General features: G+C 41.0%; 2 protein-coding genes across 11 annotated transcripts in view; one reads left to right on the plus strand and one right to left on the minus strand.

Moving 5' to 3' along the window:
• NEK6 (NIMA related kinase 6) overlaps positions 1–14,525 on the minus strand; it is a 984,684-nt gene that overhangs the window by 750,184 nt on the left and 219,975 nt on the right. The window lies entirely within an intron of this gene.
• DENND1A (DENN domain containing 1A) overlaps positions 1–14,525 on the plus strand; it is a 547,088-nt gene that overhangs the window by 316,919 nt on the left and 215,644 nt on the right. For all 10 annotated transcript variants that reach the window (XM_050760580.1, XM_050760581.1, XM_050760572.1 and 7 more), the window contains one exon: positions 3,257–3,302. In XM_050760580.1, the coding sequence (XP_050616537.1) occupies positions 3,257–3,302 (46 nt within the window). The remainder of the gene's footprint in view (positions 1–3,256; positions 3,303–14,525) is intronic.

Consider the following 14,525-nt stretch of genomic DNA (forward strand, 5'->3'; position numbering starts at 1 on the left):
TGTGTCTAGGAATTCATGCAACATGAAGGTGTTCATTTTTATCACAGTGATACTTATGATAGTGAAAAGTTAGAAGCAACTTAATGTCTACTCTAGGGATAGCATTCAATAAATTATGGTACATCCATATTTGGTGGAATATTATGCAGTCTTTAATAATCACAAAATTATAGAACAATCTGGGAAATGTTCATGTAGCCAATGAGAAAATAATACAATGTATGCCTTTTATGATTTCGAAGATATAAACCTGTTTAATGTGAGCCAGTATTAGAAAGGAATGCAAAAGAAAAAGTAATTGTGTTAGGATAATATAATCATGGGTAGGTGTTTTTCTCCCCAAACATTTCTTTTAAAAATAAAAAGACAAAGAAGAGGTTTCCAAGAAACTGAGTCAGTAGCTACAATAATTATTGAGAATAGAAATTGTTTTCAGACTGTACCTAGAATTACCCAATTGGATAAGTACCACATTGAGATGTTCAGGAAATTCTGGGTTTCTTTTTCTTCCCTCTCCCTGTCACCACTTGGAATTCGTAATTATCTATTTGCAGAGCAAACATGCAGTAGATTCAGGGAAATATCTGAGGCTTTGTACGTAAATGATGACAGTGTAAAAGGTATTTGTCCAAATTTACATTCATACAAAACATGGAGCTGCTATGATTTCAGAATAAATGTGTTTTAAATATTTTCTAAATACAGAGCTGTTGCAGTTCTAACAATACTTGGCTAAGAAAACTACATTTCTACGATAGGCCATAATTACTCTTTGGAAAATTATTGGGCTTTTAAAAATGCCTATCTGAAGATACTTGAAGAATGAGTTCCATTTTGCCCTTTCTTGCATCTTCAGTCTTTTCCATGACGTCCCTTTTTCCTTTCAGGGTGTGATTGATTTTTATTGTAGGACAAAAGGGCATAGCACTAAAGTCTACATACATAAGATCCTATGGTTAAGTTATACAGAGGGCTTTTGGTATACATGTTTATTTTCAGCCATTTGAATGTCTTTTTCTGTATATTAATTCGTTTGTTGGAATTTCAGTTCTACAATTCTGGTTAAAACTCATGGTCACTGGTCAATTGCATGATTAAATGTAGGACATGGGAAAGGTGATAAGATTTAGTTAAATATTATGGATTTGCGCTTTCTCCCTTCTATGTGTTAGGCTGTGCTTCTGGTCACATTAATAAGTGGCCATTTTTCTGGAATTTGTACTCTTCCTGCTTCCTTTCATTACATTAGGCAAGGTTCCACTAGATGAGACATTTGCAGTCTTAAGACTTCCTGCCAGGGTTCAGACTTTGTATTTTTGACATTGAAGCTGTCGTGTTCCTGAAGCTACTTAATTAGAAACACATTCATTTCAGTGTACACTGGAAAAAGCTTGGACAGCAGAGCCAGGCACACTGGGAAGTTGGAGCGTTTGTGTAGCTGGCAGCTAAACTAATGGTTTACAGTTTAGGGGAAAAAAAAATGTCACAGGGCATTTCCTTGCCCCTAGAAGCAAAGAGAAGTTGAATGCACACAGCAGATACCTTAAAAAAGAAAAAAAAAAAGAGAAGAAGAAAAGACAACTCCACTTTCACTGCAGTTGTGTATATAGTTCTTTCTTTAGCTATTATCAAATACAAAAGTCTTCTAGAATAGTTAGCAAACTGAGCTGCTAATATTCAAGTCTATTTTACATGTTCCCAAGACATATTATATTACTGCTGAGATCTGTGGTAAGGAGGACATTTTATATTCTGGGGAAAGAGGGAAAGAAAGGATTTTTGCTTGAATTTTATTTGTTGAATGGTAATGAGGGAATCATGCCCTTTCTTATTTTTAAGTGTTTGAGCAACAATATACATGTGATGTTTAGAATGGCCTATCCATTGCTTTCAGGATAAAGCCTAAACTCCATAGTATTCAGTTGGAAGCAAACCTCTCCTGTCTCATTACTTACCAATCCTTGTTTCTCCAACTTTGTCCCCAAAGAGCCATCCTTGATCATCCACCTCTACTCTACCAGCTGCCCCAGAAGAAAAGTACCTGGTCACCCCAGTCTGAGTCAGGTATCTTTTCTCTAGGTTCACAAAATACCATCTGCACATTTCATAGAATACATCCCATACTAGAGAGATAGATGGAAAAGTTGCCAGTCACACCCTTCCTCACTCTTCCTTGACCTCCTTCCCCTGACCCAAAGGAAAGCATTGCACGGGAAGTGAGCTTGGGGATTTCAGGTTCTGTATTACAAAATCAGTGTGGTACAAAGGAAGAAATGCATATTTGGGAGTCAAATCCCAAGTCTACCACTGACTTTGTTTTGTGGTGTTAGGTAAGTGATTTAACCTCTTTAGGCCTAGTCCCTTCTCTGTAAAATGGGTGTTGTATCTATGGGTATTGCAAAGTTGTTGTGTGGATTAGAATAGATGAATTTAAACTTCCTCATATAATGTCTAGCACATTTGTTATTGGTAGGTAACATAAATGATAATGTATACACACACACACGTACACACCAACCCCTGAAACCAAAGGCAGGACTGGTGTATCCAAAATGCCCAGGTTTTAAACCCACTAGAGTGGAGTTCTCATGCCTTTGCTCGGTCACTGACTTAGGGAACCCGTGGCTCTGTGAATGAAGCAGTTGGCAGAGGCTTTCTGAATTATAGTGTCATGGGATGGCATGTGTGCAACTGGGGAGGAGATGCTTGCTGGCAGCTCTCCAAGTACGTTGTCCAATCAGAATGGACAGTTAGATCACATCTCTTGATGACAGAGGAAGCAGAAAATACAAAATATTCTTCTTTGAAACACATTATGCCCTTCATCCAACCTTAACTGCTTTTTCTGTTGTAATCATGGCAATAATCGTTCCCATTTGTATTAGAACTCTGCTGATCATTTAACGTATATTTTCTTTGATTCTAATAACAACATGCTGGCTGCAATCCAGGATTCCATTTTAAAGATAAGGCAACTGAGGCTGTGCAGTTGCAGAGCTGCTCTTTAGGGACTAATACCAAGGTTGATGCTCTTCCTGATACCCATGCTGTTTCCAATGCTGCCCACGTTTTGAAATTCTTCTGAAGTTTCAAGGCTTGGGAACAAAATGTCATATTAGGATTTTTGTTGTGAAAGGAAATGTAACTGTGCATACGTTTATTAAAACAGTTTTTCTCCAAATAGTGAACCATCTGTAATTTTCTGTCAGAAGCAACAGACATTAAAGCAGCTGTGTGTCTCTGTTTCTCTTCACAGTGCTCCCATGCCCTACCTCATAGGAATCCATTTAAGTTTAATGGAGGTAAGTTGGCTTCTTTCCTCCCCAGATGGCTCTACCTGGGGCTTTGTTTCGTTGTGTGGCGGTGGAGAGACCCAGTCTCGGCAGTCACAGCTCTGCATGTGGGAGCGTGCCGAAGCAGCACCTCCCAGGTGCACAGAGCTGAGCGTTCAGCTTGTACGCTCTGCATTGGACTCTGTTTTCAGGGTTTTCCCACTTTGCCTAGAGACTGTGGATTTTCACGGGTTGAGGGAGAGAGAGTCAAGGAGGCAGGAGGAAAGGGTTCTTTAAGGGTTTGAATGAGGGAAGGGAAATGATTTGCTTTTCAAAATGTTTGTTCTAATCGCTATAGCAATATTGCATTCTTCATTGTAGTAAATGTGATATAAAATGTACATAGAATCATGAAGAAGGAAATTAAAATTATCCACGATACCATTATTCCAGATTGAACCATTGTTAGCATTTTACTAATCTCCTTCTTAGTCTTTATTGTCTAAATATATGTTTTGTATAAATATGCATAATTGATATGCTTTGTAATTTTATGTCTTTAATTAACATGGCTTGGGAATTTCTACATGTTTTTATCTACTCTCAGTAATAATTTTTAATTTGCCACCTATCATTCCCACTATTTGGATATACCACAACGTAACCGTTTTCCTACTGTTGGACACTGAGGTTGTTTATAATTTTTCACTATTATAAATAGCATTTCAGCGAACATCTTTATGCATAAGGCTTTATCTGCATTTTGCCTCATTTCCTTAGCATAGAACCCCTAAAGTAGAAATGCTTGGTCAAAGCTATGCATCGGATGCCAGATTGCTTTCTGTATGGCTGTACCAATTAGATAGCAATTCTTTTAAAGGACTTTTCTGTGCTTTTGTAAGTGTCATTAGTTTGTAGACATGTACCCTAAGCCCTTTCCTCCTTAGGAGAGAGTTTTAATTTGTACTAGAGCAAAATGAGGCGTGGGGAGGGGGCTTGCCTGTGTTGCACAGGAGATAAGCTCTCAGAGGGAAAATCTACAGCCATGTCCGTCTGCGGTGGTGCTTTGCATGTCTTGAAGGAAGTGCTACTTCTCTTCTTCTGTTCCCTTCATTTCACGTCGACGAGGACCACCTGCTTCACTAACTGTTGCACACTGTGCTATTGTGCTTACGAAAATGAAAGAAGTTGGTTATCGAAAAACCTGTTTGTTTGACATTGAGAATCTTGATCAAAATAGACCACAGAAATCTGCTCAAATTTCTAATTTGACAGGCCGGCCATGTGGCTCCTACATTCTGTTAACAGTTCCTCCTTGTCATCACCCAGCCCTAAGCACATACAGTACACAGTTTATGGACTATCTGGGATGATGTATTTAGATCAGATTGAAGAGATTTCTTCTGTGTTTTACCTTTGTTTGTCAAGTTTGGGGGTCTATTCAAAGCTCCCGTATGAAAAACTGAAATTCAAAGTGAATACTTTCCAATGGACCGTTAGTGCCAATTGCTGTAGAGTTTGAAACACTAATATAACGACTATTTGGTCTATCAGAGTCCACAGTTCCCTCCCGCCTGCCTCTCCTCCTGCCTTCCAGACTGCTCCAGCACAGGCTTTTTCAGACTCCTTTTTATGTCCCAGCGCCTCAGCATTCTCCAAGTTTCTAGTTGTGTCTTTCTCTTCTTTTCTATGTGCCCTCTAGTCACCTTGTTTAAGGCCTTTTGCTTCAGCTACCAGGTCAATGTCAATGACTCAGCTGGGATTTTAATGCTGGTCTGCCTCTCTCTGAACTTCAGGTCCAAAGTTTAAAGTGCCAATTGGATTTCACCTGGATGTACTACAGATGTCTTCCCCAGTCTTCCCTAAACAATTTATTATCTATACACACACACACACACACACACACTCTCTCTCTCTCTCTCTCTCTCTCTCTGTAAGCCACTCCACTCCCCTTCCACTGTTCCAGGTTCCTGTGAATGGCACTACTGCCTTCAGTGACACCTAAGTGGGACACACTGATCATGGCTGAATGCTCTTCTTCCTCATCCTCTCTAAATACTCACAAAGCTCTAAAATGTCTCTCACCCTGTTCTTTCCTCACTGCCTTCATTGACACTTTGCTTTGCTTTCTTGGATTCTTGCAAAAGCCTTATTCATTTGATAAACAACATGAGGACCTCTTATGTTCCAAGCATTTTGCTAGGTCCTGGAGGTATGGAGATGAATATAAAGTTCAGTGCATAGTCACAACAGTGCATGGGTTGCCCTTCACCCGGTCACTTGATAACCATGGGCTACATAATGCTTGGGGAGGAGCCTTCCAGCCTCCCCTACACAGTCCCTGGGTTCTGCACAGTCTCTCTGCTGCTGTCAAGCCTTCTGCCTGGTCACTGACCCATGTTAGCTCGTGCTCTTGCTGATCCCTAAACATACCCACATTCCCTCCCCTCTGCATGCATTAGCCCTGCCCTTCTCCGCCTCTTCCAAGAAGTCCTCCTGCTCTGTTTTCTTCTTTGACTTACGGTGCCTCTTGCTCTGAATAATAGCTGTTTGCTTCCTTGTCTCTCTCCATCATCCCCTGGAGGATGACTTCTTTGGGAACAAGGACTGTGCATCATTCACTGTGGTGTCCTCAGCACCTAACAGGATGCCACACAGGTGATATTCTCTGAGCAAATGCTTTGTGAAAAGAAGCGTTGAGTGAATGCTTGGAAAGCTGTAATTTGGAGCACATTTAGAAGCCCTCTAATAGGCATCACTGTTTTCAGGCAACCCAATGCCATAATTTTACTTACAGGTGTGGGAAGTGAATTTTTTACTTTTTATATAATTGTAAGTAATTTAAAATAAGGCCTTTTGTAGTAAAACATGGTAAAATATGCATACATTTTGCAGTTGAAACTTGAGACAGAGTTTTGCACTTACATGAATGGGTACAGGTCTCTTCTGCTCAGCCTCTGAAGGGCGTTAAGGGAGAAGGCTCAGGGGGTACTGGCTAAGATAGACCTTAGCCCTGCTGATTGACAGAGGCTGGGAAGGAGTTTGCTGTGCTGAACTCCTGTGTAGTCAGCACAAAAATAAAAACAAAAATGGGAGTTGCCCCACTCTTGAAACCAGCCAAGACACTTTCTGAACAAAGAAGTGTTTCCTGGGTGTGTGGGGCAGCCGTGAACTACCGAATCTTAGAATTCAGTCTCCTGACCTCCTCCCTGGAGTTTCAGCTCAGCTTCTGAGTGCCGTAGTTGTACTTTCTGATTGGGTTTATCTAGTTCCATTGTACCCTTCAGGTGAAAGGGATGCTTCCCCTGCGGTTTCCTGCAGGAACCTCCAATTCAGATCTGGGGCCAAAGGAAAGCTCTTTACGGAAGGTGCTCAGGAAGGCCCATCTCCTCTTGCTACACTAGTTTTCTTACTGGCAATTCAGCAAAAGGCTTATTTTTGACTGTCTTGTTATTTTTTCTTGAAAGCTATAGGCACCTTATTATGCCTTTGCATATGTGCCAGAATTTTTTAAACTTCAAATGAATGTGGCAGATGTTCATAAAAGTTTAGAAAAAGCTACCATAGGAAGACTTTTTAACCATTTTTATGACACTCAAATTTGTTGCACAAAAAGAAATATAAATTACAAACTTGCATTCTTATTTTTAAAAAGGTTATTTTGAGGAAATACCTAATTCTGGTTCATGCTCTTAAGGATGCCATTAAATGGTAACCTAGTCACCTTACAGAGTTCGCCTTCCTCCCAAAGTGACAAGTGTATACCTGATCGCCATTCTTCTGTCTCCTTCTGCCTGTTTATAGTCTCTCTCTCATTTAAGCAATCCGAGGGTAGTGGCATGTTAGCAGAATAGCCAAGGGTATTGGCATAGACCTAGTTTCTTCTTGGAGAGAATGATCGTGTTAGCTGGCAGCTAGGAAATCCCAAAACACGGCCAGATTCCACAGTGACTGTCCTTTCATTCAAGCGATCTCAATTTAGCTCAAGAGACATTTATGCAGCCCCTCTTCTGTGCCATCTCTGGTAGCAGGTGCCAGGTCATGTGTGGTCGATGGTGCTTCTCCTGTTTGATAAATGAAGACCTTCCTCCCCAAGCCTCACAAACAGTGCTTTGTGTACAGACCTCAGAGTGACATGAGGGAGGCATCCAGAAGGTGTTTTCTATCCTTGGTGGTGGGGTGGTCAGGAAGGAGAAGGGAAAGGTGACAGCAATGACAGTTCCAGACAGAGGCTCAGGTGGCTTGTAAATGAAGCTCCACCCGTACACAGGGGCAGTAAAGCAGAGCAGTTAGAATGTGACACCCCTACTTCCTGCTTACTTGATCGTGGGCAAGGTGCTTCACCTCTGAGTCTCTAATTTCTCACCTGTACACTGAGGATAATGGCTGTGTCTCCCTTATGGGAGAAAAGGGAGGAGCCAGTGAGATAATGCCTATCAGATGCCCAGCACAGTACCTGCACATAAAGAGCTCAACAAAGGTCAGCAGTCCTTGCTGGGTTTACTTCTTTGGAGGCCTTCAAGCCGTTTCCATTGTTAAACTGATGGCTTTGAAACTGTGTTTTGGGAGTTCTTGGGTTCCCAGGATCGTCATCCTCATATCCTAGGGAAAGACAGTTTCAACACAATTGGTTTGTTCCTGCCTTGTTTCCTCCTGGTCTGCAATGCAGAGGCACGGTACCAGGCTTGGGAATGACACTTCTGTAGAATTTGACAAATGCACTTTCAAACACCTGCCTGACCACTTCCCTGCTGTGCTAACTCCAGCCATGATACTTCATCTTTCTATATCTTACTTTCTTCCTAAGAGCTGAGTCCTGTATATGGACAGCATATACCAGTGTCTGGCATGTGGTGGGGACACAATATACATTCCTTTCTACAACAGAGTTCTGAGAGCTTTCTGAGTACTGGGCACCATGTTTATGCTAGGAGCTCTGTATAGAAATGGTGAATGTGATGTAATCTCCACCTTCACAGGGTTGTGTCTAGACCAGATGCAGAACATTATAAAGTAATTGTAGTGAATTTGGGATGCTGTAGGTTCTGGGAGGAGAGAGGCTGACCCTAGCCTTGAGAATAATGCTTCTCAGAGGAAGAGAATGCGCACACTGAAACCTAGCAGATAAATGTAAGAATTAGGTAAACCAGGGAACAGAGAGCAGCATCTGCAAAGACTTAGGTGTAGGCAAAGGGGGCTTTCCAGGAGGTATGAGTTAGTTCAGCCTCTGATAGGAGCATGAGCTGAGGTAGGCAGGCCAGGCCCAGCCCGTCCAGGGCCTTGGAGGCTGCAGTAAAGAGTTTGAACTTTATAGGGCAATGGAGAGCCATTGAAGGGTGTAAATAGAGGAGGGACATGGTCAGGCCTTCTCCTTCTGGGCCATTAGAAGCACAGTCCTTCCATATAAAATGCTTGGAAACCACTTAACCATGTTAATAAAGTAAATTGATATTTGCAAAGATCAAGGTAATTCTTAAGGAAATTGCACATCAAAAACATGTACATAAAATTCAGATGGGTCAGTGTCCCAAACCTGAGCTTCTACATGGTTTCTTTGCTACCAAGCTGTGACAGATGTGTTTGTAGTGATGACTTTCTTCAGAGTATTAGCACCACTTTTACTAGATTGTGTCGTTTCTTCTCTGTTTTCAAGTACATTTTATGAATTAGCTATTCTTTCTACACCTCAGTTTAAGGGTATGAATGTATTTTATATACTATGTGGTAGTTCAAGGCAGTAGGAGCAGGGGGAGTGAGACCCAGGGACCAATTGGCAGGCCCCCAGCTGCTTCTCCCCTCCAATGCAATTTCAAGAGGCGAGTGATGGGTGCATGGGGAACTCCTAGCATTCTGCTCCTTTCACCATCTTTTATCTAGGAAGGCTTAGCCATGGGTCCCTAGAAGCCTGGTTTTGTAAATATACAAGTGCTTAAAACAGCACTGAGCCGCCCGTTGGAGGACAGCATCCAGGTGCCAAATCAAAGCTCATCTTGGTCTCTGGGATCCAGAGGCCACATTTGTCTGTGTCTACAACGAAGTTCCCAATTTAACTATGGAGCTTTTACACAAAATAATAGGATTCATTTATTTACAGGCAAGGGGAAAGTAATGGGGTTTTTTTCCTTTGCATTTCAAAGAACTGGAATTTCTGTCAATTGAGTTGGCACTATTTTAACTAGTTTTTTCTTTTCATTTTTCCCCTGGCATAGAAAGTCTTTCATGCTTTGTTCCTTTCTCTTTTTTTGATATTTATTTTTAAACAGAGTAAAGGAGAGTGTTTCTTGTTTACCATTGTACTATTTTGCTTCTTTGTAGGACTCCACATGTAGACAGAAGTAAGATGTAGTTCACATTTGTTAATGCTGCAATTGATGCAAAATTCTGAGCCACATTTACATCCAGGTATAAATGGTGACTTGTATATGTGTCCTCACAAGAATAGAGATGTTCCATGTGACATTTGTTAGTGCCAAGTGATCATATTCTTGCTTTATTGAAAAACAGCCTGGGCAACACAGTGAGACCTCATCTCTACATAAAATTAAAAAAAAAAAAAAAAAAAAAAGCCAGGTGTGGTGACACGCAGCTGTAGTTCCAGCTACTCAGAAGGCTAAGGCAGGAGGATCACTCAAGCCAAGCCCAGGAGTTCAAGGCTGCAGTGAGCCATAGTTGTGCCACTGCGCTCCAGCCTGGGTGACAAAGACCCTGTCTCAAAATAAAATGAAATAAAAAGTGATATTTGCATGAAAAATTTCACCTGATAGTTTCATTCATAGGCTCATGGCAAGAAAGAGAAAGGGTTGGAGGAGACTTTAACATCTTTTGAGTACTTGCCAACCACTGTGCTGAGGACTTGACCTGTTTTAATGTTTGAGCATTCCTCAGACATTCTCTGCAAAGTAGGAGATATCCACACTTGCAGATGGGGAAGCTGAGGCTCTGAGAGGTAAAATACAGTTGGCCCTCTGCATCCACAGGTTCCATGTCCACAGATTCAACCAACCACAGATCAAAAATATTTGGAAAAAAAAAAAAAGGAAAGAATATAAATTAAAAAGCCAATACAGTATTGGCTATTTTTGTATAATATTTGTATAATTGTTGTATCATAGTTGTTATATACAGTACCACAACTATTTAACATTTACATTGTATTAGGTATTATAAGTAATCTAGAGACAATTTAAAGCATACAGAAGTATGTGCATTGGTTATATGCAAACATTATACCCTTAGGTATCAGAGACTTGAGCATCTGCAGATGTTGGTATTCACAAGGGCCCTGGAACCAATCCCCCTCAGATATTGAGGGACAACTGTAATTTGTACCCAGGCCTTCAGCTGTAAGGGGTTTATCAGCCCCCAGAGCCTCTGATCTGTGTACCCTCCCATCAGGTCATGTGGATTATGCCTGTGCCACCCCAGTCCTGGGCAGAGTCCCCACCTGTCCTGGGCTTTTCCTTCTCAGTGCTGGGCACTGGGGATTGTGTTGAGGAGGGGAAAGGAGGGCTTGCAGCTGGTGGCCCCATATTCCTCCAGAGACAAGCTCTGAGTATACTTTGACTGGAACCTGGTTACTTGGCCTCATCAAGTCTCCACTCTCTTATCTGTAAAATTAAATTGATATTATCCATATCAAAGACTTGTGAGAATTAACTGATGTAGTTTATTCAGTTAGATCAAATGTGAAGGGCTTTTTAAAAATACTATGCCAAACATTCATCTTCCTAGTTACTAGTATAAAAATAAGAGGCAAAGTTTAAATCAGTGAAACCCTGGATGAAGATTGTTGTATTTTGTAAGGAAAAAGGTAATTGAACAGTGGCTTGGCCCTGGAATTTCCTTAGCATGCTCTGTGTTCTCATGTACAGTCATCACTTACGAGTCTCGTACCATCCAGAAGGTTCCTACTGCAAACGCAGCAGGCTCTGCTCACCTTAGGCCTCGAGGAAGGCCCTGGATTGAACAGATGGATTTCCCTTAGAAGCTGTCTCCTCTTCACAGTAAGCATTTGCTTTTAAAATGAGTATGAATCTCAAATGCCACTTATCCTAATGGTGGAATTAGTTAATATAAAACAATTTTAAAAGCTTTAGTAGTAATTTATGTATTCAAAGGGAACAAGTACTTCTGGCTGAGTTAAGTATCTCTTGTAGTCAGTACATTTTCAGTCTAACTTGTCATGATGAAACATTCTCATGTCAGATGGAATAGTCCTCTGTTACAGATGAGAAAAACTCAGTAATGATGAGAATCCCAGTAGAAGAGGCGAAACCATCATTGATACTTTCATTTTCGTATTTTCCTATCATCATTTATGTCATTATATATAGCTTGCATTTAGCAATGTTAAAACTGACTTCAGAGAAAACTTAAAGTTTATAAATTGTTACCAAGAGAAGCTTGAATGAGTCAAATTCCTGCCAGATTGAGGTAAGGAGCAGTGGACAGTGAGCAGGGGGGCTGTGTAACAGAGAGTTCTTGGGCACCGGAGTCATACAGACCTGAGTTCATATTCTGGTCTCACCACTACTAGGTCACTTTAAACAAGCACTTTTATGTATTTATTTATTTTTATTTTTGTGATGGAGTCTTGCTTTGTTGCCCAGGCTGGGGTGCAGTGGCGCCATCTCAGCTCACTGCATCCCCCACCTCCTGGGTTCAAGCAATTCTCCTGCCTCAGCGTCCCGAGTAGCTGGGACTACAGGCGTGTGCCACCACACCCGGCCTAAACAGACTCCTTTGTTTAAATCAGAAATCTGTTTCTCAGAGGAAAAGGGTATGGTTACTACATCACACAGTTTGACCACTTTGCACAAAACTGCTCTTTTGCTATCCTCTTAAGAGATTCCTGTTGGAAACAACTATACATAATAATCTTGACCATTGAATGAGGGTCTACTAATGTACATGCCGCTTTAGCCATGTAATTTCTCATTGCCACCACTTTGAGAGAGGTGCCTCTGTTTTGCAGATGGGTATGTGAAGGTGCCTCTTTGAGCCCCAGACTCCTCACTGGTAAAATAGGTAGTTGCCCCGTTTCATAGGCGTTTTCAATGAAGAGTAAATAAGAAGGTACATGAAAACACTCAGATTGGTGCCTGACACACGTTGGGTGCCAAATAAATGGAAGTGATTATCAATATTTTATAGGTGTAGAATTGATATACTTCCCTTACAAAGAAACTAAAAGACACCTACCTAAGATTGACTCTGCCCTCCTTTTTCCTCCTCTGTTTTTATTTTTCTAAAGAGTGACTTTTTCTAAACTGACATTAGCTTAAACTTATTTTTTAACTGAGCCCAGCCACGTGGGACTGTTGACTTCATAAACTCCTTGCAAGTGATTAGGGGCGGGGCCGTTGTGGGAGCTCAGAGATCAGCAGTGTGATGATTGAAGAGCCGTACCCTTGGCCTAGACAAATCCCACTTGAAATCTGGGCGCATGTGGTTTTGTTTAACACCATGCTCAACCGACTCATGGTATGGGTTTGTGACCATCAGGCATTTGTTGTTGATATGTGAGGTCACCACAGTAGGGGTGTTTGTCAACCAAATTAAACTTCCTCTTAATGACCTAAAATAATTGATTTGGAAGGCCGTTAAATGGGCCAGGGCAACGTGTAAGCAAGCTGAAATCCGACATTTTCTGCACAAATTAATGCATGTTGTTGTTCTGTTTGTTTTTGTTTTTCTTTTGTTGGGGAAAATGTCGCTGGCCCATGGGCTTTTTGAGCAGTCAGTGAACCCGAGTTTGAATCCCAACTTCGCCATTTATCTCTGTAATTTGGGCAAGTTGCTGAGCTTCTGTGGGTGTGTGCCTTAACATCCCCGTCAGCAAAATGAGGACACCTGCCATAAAGTGATGACAACTAGAAATAATATGACCGAAGTGCCATGAATGTTACTAGACCATCATCCACTGCTAGCTATTATTATTAATAAAATATTTCTAATAGGCATCTCAGGAAGATAGCTCAACAATCACTTGTACAAAGTGGTCAAACTGTGATGTAGTAAGCATGCCTAATTTCTGCTAAACTAATTTCTCCACACACTACTCTGTTTACTAAAGTTAAACATCCAGAGAGAAAAGTGTGATTAAAAATGGAGTCTATAGATCTCTCTTTACATATTGTTTGATTCTCAGCTGATTTCAAGAGGAATTTAAAGTTGGATACTTAAGATATATGCCGTTTAGGCTACAAAAGAAGTAGGTTTTTTCTTTGGCTGTTGGATTCAGACATTTATGATCTATGTTCAGGCCTTTGCAGGTAGAGCTTGGGACCACCGTTCTATGTTTGTTTAGAAACAAAGGCATTGGCTGGGGGCTTTTCTGAAGTATGATGAACAGTGGCACTGAAGTTTTGTTTTGTGGTTGGAAGTTATCAACATCCCTGAGAGTGGTTTATGTGTCTTGCCTAAAATCCTTCCCTCCATAAACCCAAATATTGACAAAAGCTAAAAGGTGCAGACTGGAGCTATGCCTATACTCCTGGACACTTCCTGAGCCAAATATAATGTCTGTTAAACCTTGGTGCCTACGAGTCAATTGTTTCCAAAGATCCAGTGGTAATACGTTTATATCCTCCCTCTTCAGCATTGAACTGCAAATATTTTGTACTGGCCGAATGGGTTAAATTATGAAGCTTGATAAGTACATATGCACACTACCCATCCCTAGCTTTAGAAGAAGGGGGAAAAAAAAAGAAAGAAAGAAAAAGATAGCTATGATTTTTGGATGTCATCCCAATTTTTAAAAATAAGAGAATTTGGACATTTTGGCATATGGGGTTTTTTAAATGAAATTTCATGGAACTGAAAACAGTCAATTTTAGGTTTCCAAAAATTGTTTAGATTTTCGCTGGTATAAATTTGCTGCACATGGTTTTGGGGAAGTTCTGAGAGATGCATTTGGGACTTTGGGGTTGATTTTATTTTATTTTATTTTTTGAGATTTGTGATTGAGTTTTAAAAGGTGATTTTTTTCCCCCAACTCAAAGTATAAATCAGGGGAGATCAGAGTTCCATTTTCTAAGGACAGTTTTGGGTAATGACATCATTATGCACTGCTGCACAACTGTACTTGGGGCTGAGTTATTGAGCCTTGTTTCAGCACCATTTGGACACTGCACAGCGTATTCCCCTTCCCTGCCTCAGAGTGATTTTGGTCGTGCCATTAGCAGCAGCTGCTGGTGATAAGCACTGGGAGAGTCACCTGTGTAGGGTCAGGCTTATTGCACATCAAGGTTT

The sequence above is a fragment of the Macaca thibetana genome, chromosome 15, assembly GCF_024542745.1.
Source record: "Macaca thibetana thibetana isolate TM-01 chromosome 15, ASM2454274v1, whole genome shotgun sequence".
Taxonomy (NCBI): domain Eukaryota; kingdom Metazoa; phylum Chordata; class Mammalia; order Primates; family Cercopithecidae; genus Macaca; species Macaca thibetana.